This window comes from Chlamydotis macqueenii, chromosome 3 (genome assembly GCF_036417535.1).
Source record: "Chlamydotis macqueenii isolate bChlMac1 chromosome 3, bChlMac1.mat, whole genome shotgun sequence".
In the NCBI taxonomy this organism is placed as follows: Eukaryota; Metazoa; Chordata; class Aves; order Otidiformes; family Otididae; genus Chlamydotis; species Chlamydotis macqueenii.
Genome location: NC_141558.1, coordinates 17,002,825 through 17,020,644, shown reverse-complemented (window position 1 = coordinate 17,020,644; position 17,820 = coordinate 17,002,825). Strand labels below are relative to the sequence as shown.

At 35.6% G+C, this 17,820-nt stretch overlaps 1 protein-coding gene across 9 annotated transcripts in view; it reads right to left on the bottom strand.

Moving 5' to 3' along the window:
• KIDINS220 (kinase D interacting substrate 220) overlaps positions 1-17,820 on the bottom strand; it is an 83,215-nt gene that overhangs the window by 50,073 nt on the left and 15,322 nt on the right. For 8 of the 9 annotated variants that reach the window (XM_086743799.1, XM_086743798.1, XM_086743803.1 and 5 more), the window contains 13 exons: positions 17,050-17,148; positions 15,446-15,544; positions 14,370-14,471; positions 13,417-13,515; positions 12,316-12,513; positions 10,141-10,239; positions 8,293-8,391; positions 7,498-7,596; positions 6,367-6,544; positions 5,667-5,831; positions 4,034-4,213; positions 3,610-3,775; positions 2,616-2,767 (listed from right to left, as the gene is read on the bottom strand). In XM_086743799.1, coding sequence (XP_086599925.1) covers positions 2,616-2,767; positions 3,610-3,775; positions 4,034-4,213; positions 5,667-5,831; positions 6,367-6,544; positions 7,498-7,596; positions 8,293-8,391; positions 10,141-10,239; positions 12,316-12,513; positions 13,417-13,515; positions 14,370-14,471; positions 15,446-15,544; positions 17,050-17,148 — 1,735 coding nt within the window. Of the gene's footprint in view, positions 1-2,615; positions 2,768-3,609; positions 3,776-4,033; positions 4,214-5,666; positions 5,832-6,366; positions 6,545-7,497; positions 7,597-8,292; positions 8,392-10,140; positions 10,240-12,315; positions 12,514-13,416; positions 13,516-14,369; positions 14,472-15,445; positions 15,545-17,049; positions 17,149-17,820 lie in introns of those variants that run through there. The other variant, XM_086743806.1, reaches the window with a different exon arrangement.

Below are 17,820 nucleotides of genomic sequence, written 5' to 3'. Positions count from 1 at the left end.
TACAAAAGGTTACTGCAGTGTTACCATCTATTAAGTGGACATATTCCTTTAATCTTCAGTTTATTTCCATTGTTTCAAGAAATCCACAATAGATGGAAATTATTTTTATTAAATAGAGTCAATATCAGTGGTATCATCCCTTTTGTGAGAACTCAGTAAAGTGTATCTATGAAAGCAAAGCCTAGGAAAACACTATGGTAATTATTCACTTTTAAACAGAAACACGATACCTACATAAGCTAATAGTAAAGGTGCCACTGGAGAACTAAATTAAAATTGTAAGGCTAAAACCTGAGACTATCCTTTCTCGAACACTGTGATGGCTTAGCCCGAATTACCACACAGTTTCTCACCCACCCTCCCCCTCCCCCTCCCCAGTGGGATGGGAGAGAGAATTGGGAAGGAAGGAGAACTCGTGGGTTGAGATGAAGACAGTTTATTAAAATAACAATAGAAAACTACAATAATAACAGAAGGATATAAAAGGATATTAAAATATACAAAGTGAGCAATACATGTTTTCTCACCACCCAATGTCCCAATGACCGATACAGCCCGTCCCGAGCAGCGATCACGGAAACAAAACCGAGCAGCAAGCAAAGGAGCAAAAGGGAGCCAGCAAGGTAGAGGGAACGACGCCAGCAAAACGAGGGAGAAAGATGGGTGCCAGGAAGGCAGATACCCACTCTGGCCAGCCCCCACTTATATACTGAGCATGACGTTTATGGCATGGAATACTCTCTTTGGCCAGTCTGGATCAATTATTCTGTCTGTCTTTCTCCCAGCTTCCTGCATCTGCAAATTAGCGAGACTTGGAAAGCAGGACAGTGTCCTTGGTCTCATTCACAACTGGTATCATCAGGGTGGTTTTTATCAAAGTTCTTCACACACGAAATCCAAAACAGACCAGCTACTGAGAGGAAAATTAACTCCATCCCTGCCAAAACCAGGACAAACACTAAAACATACACAAACAAAGGAGGACTGCAGTATGTAAGGTTTGGACAGATCGTAAGGGCCTCAGGAAGATAATATAGACCTCCTGACTTCAATTGGATTGATAAGGAAGAGACAGAAATACTGCAGTTGGAGGTTAACACGTCTAAAGCAGTGATTAAATAAAGAGGTTTTTTTCCAAAGCAGCAAGCTCTGTCTTTAGGATCTGTGCAAATCTAGTGGTGTACACATCTAGAAGATTCCCATCTTCTATACACATTTGTTGATAATAAAGAATGGGACACAGCAATAATCTGATACAAAATTACGACAGCTAAAAATCAGTATTTGAACTGGAATGGAAAAAACAAATTTTAAATATGCTAGGTGGAACGAATAGCCAAGGGTAATACATGGCCCATGTATGATATTCTGGACTAGGGTATGAGCTGGAAAGGTCTTTCACTTTACTGACATATGTGACAGGATTGTGATGCAGGACAAAGCAATATAAATGCGTAATGATCGGAGTGAGGAGCAAGAAGAGAAGAATAACAGCTCAGTCATAATGACATTCACTTCTAGACATTTTTAAGTAGGGATGTAAGTTTCCTCTAGCTAGAAAGAAAGAGAACTAGATTAGAGAGAGACTTAGGAATCACCAACAATGAAATGGCAATTGAATAGGCTTGTCTGCAAGCTTACAGACATAACAAAAATTAAAGACACAGGAGACAAAAAAGAAACCTACACAGAATTTCTATGAACATCTAGAGACAAGAAATGTATGACCCTAGGCCTACAAACATCTGGAGACAAGGAGATGACATGTAAGATCCTCAAACAGACAGAATTAAAAAAAAACACAATTAGATAATTAGGAAGAGCACAGGAAGGCAACAGAGCCTTCAGAGGAATACAAGAGAAATGTAAGATTACAAATGAAACTGAAAAGATGATTACCGCAAATAATCACAGGAAGCTAGCACTATACTGCCATTCTCAAGTCATTTTCGGGAGAAATTACAGCATCATGAAAGCTGTCTCACTGAGGTTAAGAAGCAGCGCTCCTCAGGGGTCAGTATTGGAACTAGCTCTATTTAACATCTTTGTTGGTGACATGGACAGTGGGATAGAGTGCACCCTCAGCAAGTTCATCAACAACACCACGCTGTGTGGTGCAGCTGACACGCCGGAGGGAAAGGATGCTATCCAGAAGGACCTTGACAAGCTGGAGAGGTGGGCCCGTGAGAACCTCATGAAGCCAAATAAGGCCAAGCGCACAGTTTTGCACAAGGGTCATGGCAACGCCAAGCACAGATACAGGCTGGGCAGAGAATGGACCAAGAATAGTCCTGAGGAGAACAACTTGGGGGTGCTGGTGGATGAGAAACTCAACATGAGCCATTGATGTGCGCTCACAGTACAGAAGGCCAACCGCATCCTGGGCTGCCTCAAAAGAAGCGTGGCCAGCAGGTCAAGACAGGTGATTCTGCCCCTCTGCTCTGCTCTGGTGAGACCCCACTTGGAGTACTGCATCCAGATACCAAGAGTTTCTCCTTCTCTATGAATTTCTGCACGGCTACAAGCTTTTTAGAGCCGGTAACGTGGAAAACAGAATCCCTGATAACAGTCATCTGAAATGGAATAAACAGAAATGTCATTCAGGTGATAAAAACCTTGTGTATCTTCTGTCTTGAAAACTCGAAATAGCCTTGTTGCTAGGAAACCAAATTCCCTTTCACAGGCATCAGACAGGGTAGCAATCATCTCAGCTAATGAAGTTTCTCCACCTACACTGGACAGTCTATTGTAGTCCGTAAACAAAAATCTGAAAGAGAAAGAACATATATTTTGTATACTTTAGATAGCTTTAAATATTTTCTGGCAACCAAAACAAAAATCTTCCTGCATCTCTGCAGCTAAAAGGTTTTTCAAGTGGCACAAAGTGTAAGGCACCTAATTTTTTTTTAATCCTACATGGAATTTAAGTAGTTTTTATTTCTTCTCCTGTTATCAGCCTCTTCTTTGCTCCACTTTCTATTCCAAAACATGATTTCTTAAAAAGATAAAAATAATCAAATCACTTACGGCACCTCAGACGGCAGTAAAAACATAAAAATATCTTTACGATGCCAAAACATAATATTCAGAAGTATTTTTACAATCACATTCTGAGCTCTTTTCAAATATTTATGGAGGATTACAAGATTACATAAAAGCACCATGAGGCTAAAATACAAGTCTCTACAGAACAGGAACAAACAAAACCATACTGGTATTTTTTTTTTTGCTTTCAGGTAAATTAAAAGCTTTGAGCAGTCTGATACTCTACTTAAAGGGGGAAAAAAAAAAAAAACAAACAACTTAAAAGTAAGCAATGAAACAACTAGAAAGCTGAATTATTTTGTCTGTTACAAATTTTTGTTAGTATGAAAGTTAAAACCCCTAAGACTAAAAAGCAGTAACTTCCACAGTTTTTCTTGAAAATACCTCTGTCTTCTTGACACTGAAACATTTGACTACATGCTCTTCCACAGCTACTGTTTTTCAAACAGGAATCCAAACAGCTTTTCATATAAATATAAACATGCACATCAATACACACAGTTTGAAAAGTATCAGAATGAACCTGAATTATTCATTTAAAAGCAAATTAATTAATTAACTAACCTGACAGGCAAAGCTTTAGTGGTTTGCTCTGGTAATTCTGGTGGGTTCACAAACATGAGTTTGAGAAGCAACTCTAAATATCCAATATGTCTTGCCAACCTGGTACTTAACATCCAGGCCCAGTTCCAGCTCTCACCTTCTCTTCGGCCACCAAAGTAAATTACAGCTAAAATATTACAAATTTTAAAAAGATATTATTGCTATATTCCAGTCAACGTTCACAACTGAAAGAACCATTAAGTTTGAACAGATAAAGCATGGAGTTGGATAAAATGAGTTGAATGAATTTTTAACAGTTATGGCTAAAATGAGAATGGTAAGAGCAACATAATGAAGTTAATATACAAAAGCACGTCTACTAAACAATACTGAATTCCAAAAATAGATAAAAACTTTCAGAAACTTAATATAAAACAAGACTTACTAAAGAAAATGTAGAGAACTGCTAATAAGCTGAGTGACACTGCTATTCCAAGCTTTGTATCCACTGTGAAAGCAAGCAATAAACCCAAACCTCCACACAGCAAAAGTGTGAGGAATACAATAAGCCAGGAGAACTGAAACAGAGGTTCAATCTGCTGTCCTGCAAAAGTCTTCATTTCATCTAAAACAAAAAGACAAAGACCAGTTAACATATTAAATCATTCTAGAACAGGAAGCAAAAAAAAAAAATATTACAATTATAATCTTTGAAAAGAAACACTTTCTCGCTAGATTTTTCCCTGTTATTGAACCAAAAAAGATGATGCTTGAGTTCTTCAAACACTAGTGTAAAATCCTAAGTTTTCATCCATGCAATGAGTGAAACCATTTAAATACATAATACTTGCACTGTTTGCAGCAGATCGTCTGCTTTTAAACCATTTAAATACATAATACTTGCACTGTTTGCAGCAGATCGTCTGCTTTTAAAGGCAGACAAAAAGCCATGCCATTTCCTGCTCTTCTTCAAAAGTTTAAAACATATTTTACAGCACCAAGAAAAATAAATCCACCACATCTGTCAAACAAAAAACAACCCCCAAAACCTCCACCATTGACAACTGGACCACATTCCTCAAATAGTCAGATATAATAGTACAATGTAAAGGCTTCAGTCTTTAGTAAATATGAATCAACAAACAGAAATAAAATAGGAACTTCTGAAGAAACAATTTAAGATCAATTGAATAAGAAACATTAAATACACAATCCAGAATAGAAAGATGGATGAGGAATAGGGAGAAAATACTGAAAAAGTGTTTTAAAAATATAAGAGCTCATAAATAATAAACATCACAGTCAAAAATGCACACTGCTTTTTATTTATGACATGAAGCAATCAAAATTAATGCAAAGACATTCTGCAGACACATTCTGACTAATACCAAAGCTTTTTAAAACACAGAAGTCACAAAGTATGAAACATTAAGACTGGTATTTTGAATTATACTGAAACATCTCAGAAAAACAATTTGTGACAAAAAGCTAAAACTGTAATAAGATGCCTATTTCCACTGTGAAAAATATTGACTCTCTTCATATACTGCACTTGCCTTCCTCTGTCATTTCAGAAAGTTCAAAAAGTTCAAAGTAAATAAAGGAAAAAGGGAAGAAAACTAGATGCTGAGAAAATACACTACAGGGAAAAAGTACTCATAGCCTAGAATTTGCTCTTAAATAAAAAAAAAAAAGAAAAAAAAAAAAAGATGACACATAGGAGGCACAATAAATAAATACTGCAGCAAAGGAGGTCTGAACCTGATTTGACACATAAATACCCCTAGCAAGGCATATTTCTGCAGCCATACTTTCAGCAGTACCTAAAGAGTAGATTCACTGCTGCAGGAAACCCACAGGACAATAGACAGCAACACTCAAAGACTGTCATGACTTTGTATAAATGAACAAAGCAACATATGGATGAACTTACTACATTAAAATTTAAATCATTTCATTACAGAAACAGAGACTTGACGTAACATTACACGGACCAACAGCTGCCACAAAAACTAGTAACTCTCATATGATGTTTTTCATAGATTTGAACCTACAGAAAAAGCTAAATCAACTTTTACCTTCCAGTTTCTTAAGTAGGAAAGATTTTCCGCTTCCCCACTGTGCATATAAGCCTACACAGATAGGTGGCTGCATGGTTGGTTCACTTAAGATATCAGCCAAAGCACTGCTGTACAGATCGTAACCCAGCATGTCACCATCAGATTCCGTGGGAGACAGGTGCCCTGTAATACGAATACCCCGTTACAGAACTTTGCTTTAAGACATCTCTTCAATATGACAATTTTAATACATAAAAACATGACAGGTTTGCCTATATTTGTATATATACTCCTCCCATACAATAGCTGTTTTTACTGGCACATACTAATTCAAAGAAATTTTAAATCATAGACATACATGTTATATAATTATCAAAACCGTTAGAGCTTATCACAAAGGACTCAAATTAAATCCCAAATCACAGTAAGTCACAGAAAAAAAAATTCCTACAGAAGTAAGACCTAAGTAAAAACAAAGCAATTAACAGAACTTGCACAGCATCCAATGTCAAAAGTCCAAAGTAAGAGGCATATTTGACCTTTATTACCCTTTTAGAATAACGAATTTTTTTGTCAATGGATTTTTTTAAAGTTCTCCCATTAGTTGCGACATTTAAAAAAACTAAAGAGTTACCACTTTTAAATACAGAATTGAATAAACTGGAATTTCAATATACAAGCAATTTAAAAAAATATAAAATTAAATACTTATACTTACTGGCTCCAAATATCTGTGTTAGAATACTCTTCTGGTGGCTACAGTCAATATTGTACGGCGTTTCTCCTGTTTTGTTGGGTCTATAAAGCAATCTACCATCTTTTGGATTTCTTAAAAGTAACTCAGCAAGTTTACGGCTTCTTCCACGAATGGCAATATGAAGGGGAGTATCTCCTTTCTGCAATTAAGTGAAAAATTAGTAATATCTTACATGAATTCTTAAGATTATGAATAGACCGTATGTTCCACATCCTTTCAGATGTGTTATTTACTTGAAACACATCTTATTCTCAACAGCCTTACAGTAAGTATTTTTCCCCCTCAAAAAGTATTACAAAAGTTTCTGAAAATACTTGTGAAAAGGTAGTTCTTATAATGCTAAATCTAAGGCACTATCTTCATTCTTAAATGTTTATAATCATATCTTAAGGTTCATGAAAGCTGTAGTCTCTATTTAGAAACAAGTGTCTACTAGCAAATTCAGAAATTTGTTTGGAACAAGAGATAGTGCTTCTTAGATGTAATGTCTGCTCAATGTTTGCTCAGACTTCTCCAAAAAGTTTTCTGGTAAAACTTTCCTTATTACATCAAATCAACATTATTACTTATTTGCCCTAAATATAAGACTAAGAGGTTAAAAAAGTATAAGATAAATGTTCCTGTATTTAAAAAGTTTACAGTCAAAGTAGGTAATGCATAAGAGGACAGCAACAAACTGTTGTCTTTGTGCTTGGCGTTACTTAGTTTAATGTTTATTAATCAAAACTAAACATCAGTGACAAATAACAACCACTCTTTATGCTCTTTCTCAAGTGTACTAGGAATCAGTATTCTGATCAGTGAAAGTTTTATTCCTCACTTGCAATTTTTCCTTTTCATATTACTAGAAGCACTGCAATACAAACAAGAAATCCATATATTAATGATGGGAATTAATTTATATTTAAAGTATTCTGATCTATTTAATTATTAAGAATATGAGAGACTAAGCCTTTAAGTATTACGGTCTATTTAATTATTAAGCATACGGGAAGCTCTCTTTCTGTATTAGCCTTGACAGCTCACTATAAAATTCTGCTGCAAAACTAAAATAATTAAATGTGCTAAAATAAACAAACAAATATTCTTTACCTTGTCTACAGCAGAGACCTTAGCTCCTTTATCCAGAAGAAGCTCTACTATTTCAATATTTCTCATCTTGGTTGCCTTTATAAGTGGTGTTTCTCCATCCTAAAAAGGAAAAGTAGGACTAATAAAAAGATATTCTCTGTATGCTCAAAACCAAGCAAAAACTAGTGATAATTTTAAAACCCCAAAGTTTCAAGAGGATTTTTAATAAAGTATGTTACTGTGCAAGGAACAACACTTCAGTGTAGATGTTATTGAAACTCTGTATTCTAGGTTGATTAGACTCACAGAACAAAATACATTTCTGTTACTAACAGTGTCAAACAGAGAAAGACAAGATTCAGATATAATACAAGATATTTGAAAAGAGATTCATGGAAGAAGCAATCCATTGCTATATATACTACTTACTCTATTCTTAAATTCCTGTATATGTAATAAATGGTGGTCTGAACTTTCATGCTTAGTAATATCAGAAACCTCTTTCCTTGGTTTCCAGTAGGACCTGCTCTCTACTCTTTATTGGTGGCCATGTCAATGATGCTGAGGTAAAATATCCATGCTCTCCCTGCTATCAAGTTTTAGTAGTAGACGACGTTTATCAACAAATGAGACATTCCCATTGCTAAAAATAAATTCTGTATTTCAGAATATATATATATTTTTTTTTTTTTTACAGAGTGAAACATACCAACACTTCACAAAAATTGAATTTAGTATTATGTCTTAATATCCCATTGGAGTTGAGAAAAGAACAGACATTAAACACAGCAATTAAATTAAAATTCTAATCATTACCTTTGTACATGTTTCAGTATCAGGGTTGCATTGCAAGATATCCCTCACCATTGTAGCATTGCCTTTCTCAACTGCCCAATATAAAGCAGTTTTATTATCCTGGGGAGAGAGAGAAGAGAAAAAAAAAAAAAAAAAAAAAAAAAAGAGTATTAAATGTTAACAGTACACAGGCTGGATTAATTTCAAAAACCGTATGTAAAGTACAACCACTATATTGAAAACAGTATATAATATGCAACTTTTAGCAGAGCTCATGGCAAAGGTAAAATCACCAAATCTAACTGGTACACCAGTAGCTCTTCCTCTCCCAATTCACAGGTTTTGCAGAAAACTGAGTTTAAAGCCTTTCTCGAGTTTAACAAGCCTGGTCACTAAGATTTCTTTCCTCTCTGGTCACCTGGGTTTCACGTCCTCTGTACTTCAGTCAAGTGGCTTCTGAAAAGACACCAGCCTCGCTAGCAACACCAGCTGCACAGTCAGGCACTGGTCTGGCAGGTGCTTACCAGAAGGGCTGAGGAGAACACACCTGAGCCCCCCACAACTGCCACAACATTCCCAGAGCCCTGTAGTCGCATTTTACCTGCTCAAGGTCACCCCTGACTAGTGTCCATATGAATGAATGAGCAGCAAGGAACACAGTTGCTGGAAGGCTGGATAAGACTCAGCAATATTTCTGGAACATTGCAGATTTGGGCAGGCAGAACAGGTCTGGCTGGCAGACAGGTGCTGCAGTGCTGAACAGCAAGGGAGTTGCTAAACACTAGCACTCATCATCGATTTTGATACTGCTGGTCCTAATCTGAAGATCTGAAGCGCACAGCCAGAATTTTCCTCTGATGGTATTCACTCCTGCTGTGTCAATAAGGCCACAAATGTATTCCTTAACATTAACCATTGCAAATGGCTGTACAGACACCCTCACACTGCCAGAAGTCACAAGCTTCCCCATCCCTGAGGGGGCTGAGTCCCCTTGCTGTTTCTGTATTGCCTTGGGCATATCAAGATGTTTAAAAGCTCCAGCTTTTCAGACCCATGTCAGCAAAAAGATGACAAACAATCCCAGGTTCCCAACGGCAGGTTAGAGGAAGAGAACCAAACACTACTTTTTCTCCAAATTAAAAGCTTCTTGGCTTCTCAAAGAGGCTCTGCATCAACAGCAGGCACTGAATCCCTGCAACTCTCAGTGACTAGTTGTGTTCAAACTTAGCAGAACATACGCGCCTGCAAGCAGAGTGAATTGAACATCTTCAAGCAAAAGAAAGCAAGTTGAATGTAACAATAAAAAGTACTGTGCTGCGTAAGAGAGCTTTTGGTAGAAGAATAAAAAGAGTATCTTAATCAAAGGACAAAAAAAGAAAGAAGAGGTAGGAAGAAAACATGAAAATAACTGACAACATTGCTTAACACAATGAAAGGAAGTCAGTGAAAGAGACAAGAATCAACCAACTATAGTAACAGAACTGCACTGACAATAGATACCATCCAAGGTGTATCATATTTTAATACATTGATATTAAATTTAAAATACTAAGTATTAAAATAATAAGGTATTTTAAAAGTATTTCATTAGTTTAAATCTGTTCAGTAGTGCAGGTGAAGTAAGTTCAATTTACATATTTCACTTTTCAACCATTATACAAATTAATATAAAAAAATGCTGGTTTACAAGTCATTGCAATTGCATACATGTTACAGCTTAAAAATTGCACAGCAACACGACGTATTTTTAATGTTTGATGGGAATCTGAGTTTCCTACAGAGCAGACAGTAAGTTTTTAAAGCTCAGTTTTTAGAAACATGGTATAAATGTTTGGTATTCCAATTCATCACTTACATTGCTGTACTTACCTGACCTCTGATATCTATATCGGCATATTTATGGAGCAGGGCCCTCACAATTTCAACATGACCTCCTCTAACAGCCCCAATCAGCACTGTATCTCCACTCTAGAAAAATTGTGAAAGAATATTGAAGATTAATTAATACTATTTAGCAAAAAGAAATGCAACACAGAATAAAGTATCGCCTCAAAAATATCCATTATGCCTATTTACATTAAGAAATCCACACTCATTTTAAACAAAGATACAAAAAAATCGTTCTATCTCTGTAAAAAACATGTATGTAGAAGAAAAAAATTCTGGACTCCATTTTTAATGGTTTTTTTTTTTTTTCAGAAAGAGATGAAATATTATATATTTATGGCACAACAAACACCTCAAAAATAGGTCCAGCTTAAAGCACTATCCTAAAAAATAACAGCACAATTTAACCATGAATATGAAAAAAAAAATCTAGTTGTTCTCTATGTTCAGAGAAAGACCAATCACTCACAGTAATAATTTCTTTACTATCAGACAAGTAACTACTCACAGTAATAACCGCTTTACAATCAGACAAGAATGCTGGCTGTCTCCTTTAGATGTTTCATAGCTTACAAAAGATCTTCAAGAATTTTAAAGAATTTTATCAGGTTTTTTGTGCAGATTTGACTGCTATCTTGTTTACATACACTACACTGTTATAAAGAAAAGAAGCAAAAGGCTGATTTTATCTCAAATTGATCAAAAGAAAAAATATTTTGCTGTGGTAAATTGAGTTGTATATACATAAATCAAAGTTACAATTCTGCTTAAGGCTTCTGATTTTAACACACTTAAGGATAGGACAGAATTTCAGAAAATGAAATCCTGAAATCACCTAATACTTCTATGATGAACCAGGAGAAATAAATGCAAGTATAGCTAAATCACAGGTGTGGAATTCAGTTAGACAGCTCAGTAGTAGCAGATCCTCTACCTCTATGTTATTACATACCTGGCTGCAAACTAAGAAATTTTCCTTATCAAAACCTACTCCTGCAACCGAACTAAGACTACTCATTGTTTGCTGCATTTCTAGAATACAGTCAGCTGTACTGAACACCATAATTTATCCTTCCTAAAAGCACAGGAATGCAGACAAGTTTAGAATTTTGTGACAAAAGAGGTGGGAAGGGAGACTGAAACATATTTTCTTAAATATTTCAAGTTTTGCTTCGATATGTGCCCAAGATCAAATTTGTTGTCACATGCAGCACCGCAGCTCGGTACATAACCATCTAAGAAATGTGCTAAGCTGACACTTAAAATACAGGAAACATCCTTTTAAAATTATGAGGCAAACATTAGGAGGTTTTCTTTCCTTCTCTGCAACCCCAAGCAATTCAATGTAGGGACTGATAATTCAGCCTTAAAACTGTATTACTGCTCTGAACTAAAACGCTGGTCTTGACAGAATGACCTAAGTTTAGGTATCCAACCACCTATAGTATCAAAGGCGCACTGCTTGACCTGCCTCTGACACTGCAAAAAACCTGACTATCAAGAGGACACTGCAGAGAGTCCAAGGCACCTATATAAGCAACCACATAAATCCTTGAGTGGCTAGCAAGCAGATTCCCACTCTGGTCACTGCCCACACTGCATGCCTCTACTGAACAATGCAATGCAGCTCAAGTACACAGCACACCTTTCAACAGTTACTTTTACAGGTCTTAACCCAGAGTTGAAGTCTTCCTCTAATATATGCAAGTTTCCTAGTAAAAAGTTTCATTGTAAAAGATAATGACAGATGCTTACTGAAATACATTTTAAAATAATGCCCACTGTTTTACAATTTTAACAGCACTACCACATGTATTAATACACAAAAACCCCACCTCAAACCTCCAAGTTAGTTCAGTGTTAGTTTTATGTTACAGATATGGCAAACATAAAACCATAAATCATTTCCATGCCCTATGGAAGCTCACAATTCAAGAAAGAGAGTAGTTTCTGTAATTTATCCTTTACCTTCACACAGCAACATCTGCCACTTAACATACTTGTAAAATAGCAATACATAAAAATAACCCTAGGTGGCAGAAAAAATAGAAAGCTAGAAAAAATCATGAATCAAAAATTTGCATACACTGGCATTTAAATATATATTATTATTACATACATATAAAACCACCACAATTAGTATGAAAATTTACTCACTCTGTCAGGAATGTTCACGTAAGTTCCAGCATCAAGAAGATCCTGCACAATTTCAGTATGTCCCTCCTTTGACGCAATCATTAAAGCTGTATTTCCATCTTTATCTGTTAAGTTTACATTAGGGTTCCTTTTCAGTATTTCTTTTACTGAGTCAGTATAGCCACCCTTCACTGCTACAATAAGTGCAGTCATAGAATTCTTTAAAAAAAAACAACAGATTTTATTGTACAGTGGCCATAAAGTCATAATTGTATCAGTTTAAATAACAAAGAACACTCACTGACAGTACCTTCTTAACTATCCAAAAGTTACTTCAGTTTTATGCTTTAAAGTGCACTTGCTACTTGCTATGCTTTTTTTAAAAAAAGAAATAAACTAAGTACTACAGTAGAGAATACTTCAAATGCAAACAGACCAGTCTATTCTAACTCCTGAATGTCATATGCACCGTAAAATAATTTTGTCACATGGGAACACAGTATTATCAAAGCACCCCGTTCTGCCAATATCACTCACAAAGAGGTTTTTGAAAAACTTCAGAAATAATCATACGAATACTAAAAGTTACCCAAATTTTCCACTAAGTTTTACTGATTTTTCTTTTGACGAGCATTTTAAGTGCCTTATATAACCAAAAATTCAAAGTTGTTTTATTTAAAAACAATATGCAGCTGAAAACTTCTACAAAATTTCCAACTTCTGAAACGGTACAATGGTCATTATTTTCAAAAGACACTTTATTTGACTTACTTTTCTCATAGCACTGAGGAATAAGTTGTTTGACATATTAGGCTTGATTACAGAAAGAATTTTGATAGTATTAACCTTCAGAGAACAATAACCTAAATTCACTTATGTTCATTAAAACTTACACTTTACATAACAGTGTGTCAATTGTCAGTAGACTCCCTTGTTGCATAATATTTTTATTAAACGGCACAAAGCTTAAATAACCCTCACATGTAGCTTGCAAATAGCTGGAAAGTAACAGACTCCAACATTAACATTTAATTGTTTCATGTATTTCTTGGTATTTGTATTATTAAATAAAACAAGACACACAAGACACACCTTATCACTGGAAAATGAACAGTTACTTACAGCTCCTTCTTGATCAACATCAGCTCCCATCTGCAGCAAGTACTTCACACACTCCAAATGACCTTTCCTCGCTGCCCAAACCAGCGGGGTGGTTCCATACTGCAAAAACATTTATAACATTTTATCATACTGCTCTCTGTATTTAGTATCCTGCTTTAGTTTTTACAAAGATATAATCTGGTCTTGTGAATTAACACGAGCATTTGAACAGCCATCTTAGCATTTTCTTTGTAGATGATAGCTGATAGAATTATTTTTCTATGCAACCTAGGATAGAAAGGCTTCCAATAGCTCAGAAAAAAAGAAGCACGCTGTTTCAGAGGGCTGGAGCACCTTTCCTATGAGGACAGGCTGAGAGAGTTGGGGCTGTTCAGCCTGGAGAAGAGAAGGCTCCAGGGAGACCTTACAGCGGTCTTCCGGTACCTAAAGGGGGCCTACAGGAAAGACGAGGAGAAACTCTTCAGCAGGGCCTGTTGTGATAGGATGAGGGGTAATGGTTTTAAAATAGAAGGAGGTAGATTCAGATTAGACATTAGGAAAAATATTTTTACAATGAAGTTGGTAGAACACTGGCACAGGTTGCCCAGAGACGTGGCTGATGTCCCATCCCTGGAAACATTCAAGGCTCTGAGCAACCTGATCTGGTTGGAGACGCTTCTTGCAGAGGGCTTGGACTAGATGACCTTTAAAAGGTCCCTTCCGATCCTAACTATTCTATCATTCGATGTTCCACTGAAATAAACATTCACAACCATCTCCAGTACACTATGGAAAAACCTCTTGCAGGTATAAGGACTTACTCTGGCACACTAATTCTAATGTCATGGGGAAAATATAACAGCAAGTGTTTTTCCAATAAAAAACTCATAGATGTTTATTTTTTAAGAAAACTTACCTTTACAAAAAATGTACCAAGCATTAAATAAATTAAATATTATATAAATATAACTTACTTTGTCAGAGCAATTCACTTTAGCTCCATATTGCAGTAAGAGATGTACTATATCTGAGTGGCCTCGTCCTGCTGCCCAAATAATTGGATAAACACTGTATTGCTTAGAATTAAAAAAAAAAAAATAATAAAATTTCATTTGAAATAAAATCAGTCTCTATATATTTTCATTAATAATACTGATCACAATGCTCCAAGAGATTATAAACCCATAGAAGAGGGAATATACAGAAATAAATCTAACTACTTTTCAATAACTGTTGCCTAGTACCTTGTTTAGATGATATCTAGGACGATGTCTACTGTTTTGAATCAATTCTGTTTTCTACCTCCTTAAACAAGGTTTAAAAATTCATCACATCCTCACCTTAATATAACTATTTGTAATGTAAGAGAGAAGCAACAGACAGCTACGCAATACCCCTAAGTAATCAGGAGTGCAGATCAGTCACGTCATGCATGCAGTAGCTGCATAGCAAACCAGGTGAAATCAACAATCAGAAAGGTAAGTCATTAGCGTTCTTTCTTGATTGTTTACTGTTGCTTCAAACACCAGAGAGCTGACAGTATAAACAAATTCTCCATTCAAGTTTCAACATGCCCATATTTTAATAGAAATTGCTTATAAAAGGAAATTAAAAAATCTTGGGTTTTTTATTCTCTCACATGTATGCTACATATTTATGTAACCTAGCCCATTTGGTAACTATTATGAAACAATGAAAACAAATTATTGTTTCAAATTGCACATATGAGTAACTCCATTAACTTCTACAGATGCAGAAAAATGACAATTGTTATACAAGTAGGATTAGATACACTACTTATGTTTTCTATTATACCCTCTCCTGCTAATTTGAATCTTGTTAAGAGCTATACACTCATTTGTTTTAAATAAAAAAATGTAAAATTAATAAAAAACAGTGGCTGTCATATACATTATTAAAGCAATGCATTTACAAATATAGTGATTAATGTTATATTGCAAAAAAATGCAAAAGGTTCATCAAGATAATGAGTGTACAACTCAGGACTTTAAACTTGTGGGAGTAGGGGAGATTTAAGACTAAAACTTACCATTCCTGTGATGTTTGGATTTGCTCCTTTCTCAAGCAGCAGTTTGGCTACTTCAGTACGGCCTTTATATGATGCCCACATCAGGGCAGTCCATCCTCCCTGGCAAGCACAATTTAAAGAAATGTAAAAACTGAAAAATACTCTTTAGAAACCTAATTAGAGACTTTTATTTAATTTTATATTTGCCCTAAGACTGTTTTGCAAGTCCAAAAACATAGTGAGGATTGACTACACAACCTTGTAACCCTGCTTATGTCAGATAAATAATAAGCACACATATGAAAGTACTAACTTCCTGCTGTCTGCAAAATTTGGCGGAGTATTGTGTCCTAAGTGTTCCTGCATTTGCTGTAAACACTCAATTCAGACTTCAGGTGCATACAAATCCAATTACTGGATAAAGAAACCAAAAAGAAAGCACTCTCTTAAAACAGAAGTCTAGAATCCAAATCAATTAACATAGAGGGTTTAACTTTTGATTTGTGTAACAGACAGCTGGCCTTCATAAAGTAACTATGTAACGATTTGCTTCGTCATGAAAAAGAAGCAAATCATGTGTCTTAAGGGAGTAATGAGAGCCATTAATTTCCAACTGCATTGGTGTGTTCTTTTAAGTTTGTAAACTAGGAGACAACGAGGTTTCACCACCTAAAGCATTTGACAGGTCAGGTAACCAAAATTAATTTTAAAATAACAGTATGCCTCTGGTAATAGTAAGTACAATTTTTATTTATTTCTTTGTAATACACTTTTGCAGAAGTAAAAGATCCCTCTCAGACTGACACAGGCCTAGAAATCAAATACTGGCCACATGGATCTGCTTAACACTACACTCACAAAAAAGCGAGATTAGTAGGACATGGCAAGATGCCTCAGTCTGCAGACAGAGTGGAACTTTAATTAAAGAAAGCACTTGAACCCTCCTGTAGAAGTTTTCTATTCTCTAACTAAAGCAGAACAAAACCAGTCCTTGCAGGTACCTCACTCCCTCTTCAGTCAATGGAGACAAGTCTATAGCTCTTCAGAGGCATCTAACTTTCTAACCACGTAAGAAACTTCTCTAACTCTTTGGGTGGACTGGACTATAGAGCCCACTTTCCCACAGAACAAGATAAATGAAAACAAATTCCAGGATATTGAGAGCAAGGACTGTTATATGAATAATCATGGTTGTCCAGAGAAAAAGTAAATATGGATGGGTATCTTCTGGGAAAAGATAACATTTATTTTATTAGAATACTTTTAAAAAAGCCACCACCACCAAAAAAACCCTCAGTAACAAACCAATGCCCTCCCCCCAAAAAAAGCCCACCCACACGAAACATCCAAAAGCAAAGTGTTCTTTAGTTTAGCTTTTTTCCAAAGCAAATTAAGATGACAAAAGCAACCCTACAAAACAAGTTGCCTTTAATAACACTACAGTAACTATTTTACAGCTGTGAAACCAATATTTATTTATTATTTTCCATTTTGACAGCATTGAGTACATAATTTAAGAAAAAAAAAAGATCTTTGAGTTGCTTTACAGAACTGAAAATCTCCAACTCCCAAATTTGTTGTTCTTACTGAAAACTACTTTATTTTTACACTAGGACAATACATACCAAATCCCGATGCTCCAAACTGACATTATAATTGAGTAGCTCTGCTACAATAGCTGCATGTCCTTCTTTAGCTGCTGAAATAAGTGCTGTCCAGTTATCCTAGAAAAATGAAAAAAAAAATTAAAGTGCTATTCAATATTTCAATACAATTATATTGTTTTTCAAGTTTAACTCACAATAGGAAATCCACAAACCCTTAAAAAAGTTGTTCTTAAAAAAAAAAAAAAAAAAAAAGGTAATAAAGTCATAGACTACCTGCCAGTTACAGACATGAAAATAGAGATAAACAAATACTCCAAGTTTCCCCTCCAATTATCACCTTTCCTACCCAATATCCATCACTCTCCACTCCTTAGTTCACTGGAGGTTAACTTAGTAAAAACTTTATCGAGGAAGCAACAAAGGAGTAGAGAATGAGGTCAAGATATCGAGAACTGCTGGGTGGGGACGAGATGGCAACCAAGACCACAGAAAACGGTGGTGGTCTGTCTCCACATACAGTGGGTGACAGCACCCAAGGGGTGCTATGCAGGGGAATTTGGACCACAGCTTCTTAGATTCACGATCACTTCAGAAGATACACGTCTCAAACCATGTCCAGGTGTGGACTACTGGTTTATGTGCTATACACATATAAATACAGCAACAGTTTATATGGTAACTGTTCTTTCTGAAAGTACAGGAACTGTAACATTTACAGCAAATGTAATACAAAGTCTCCAAAAATAGAGACTTTTTTTTTTTTTTGCAAGGATAGGCTTCATGCTAGAC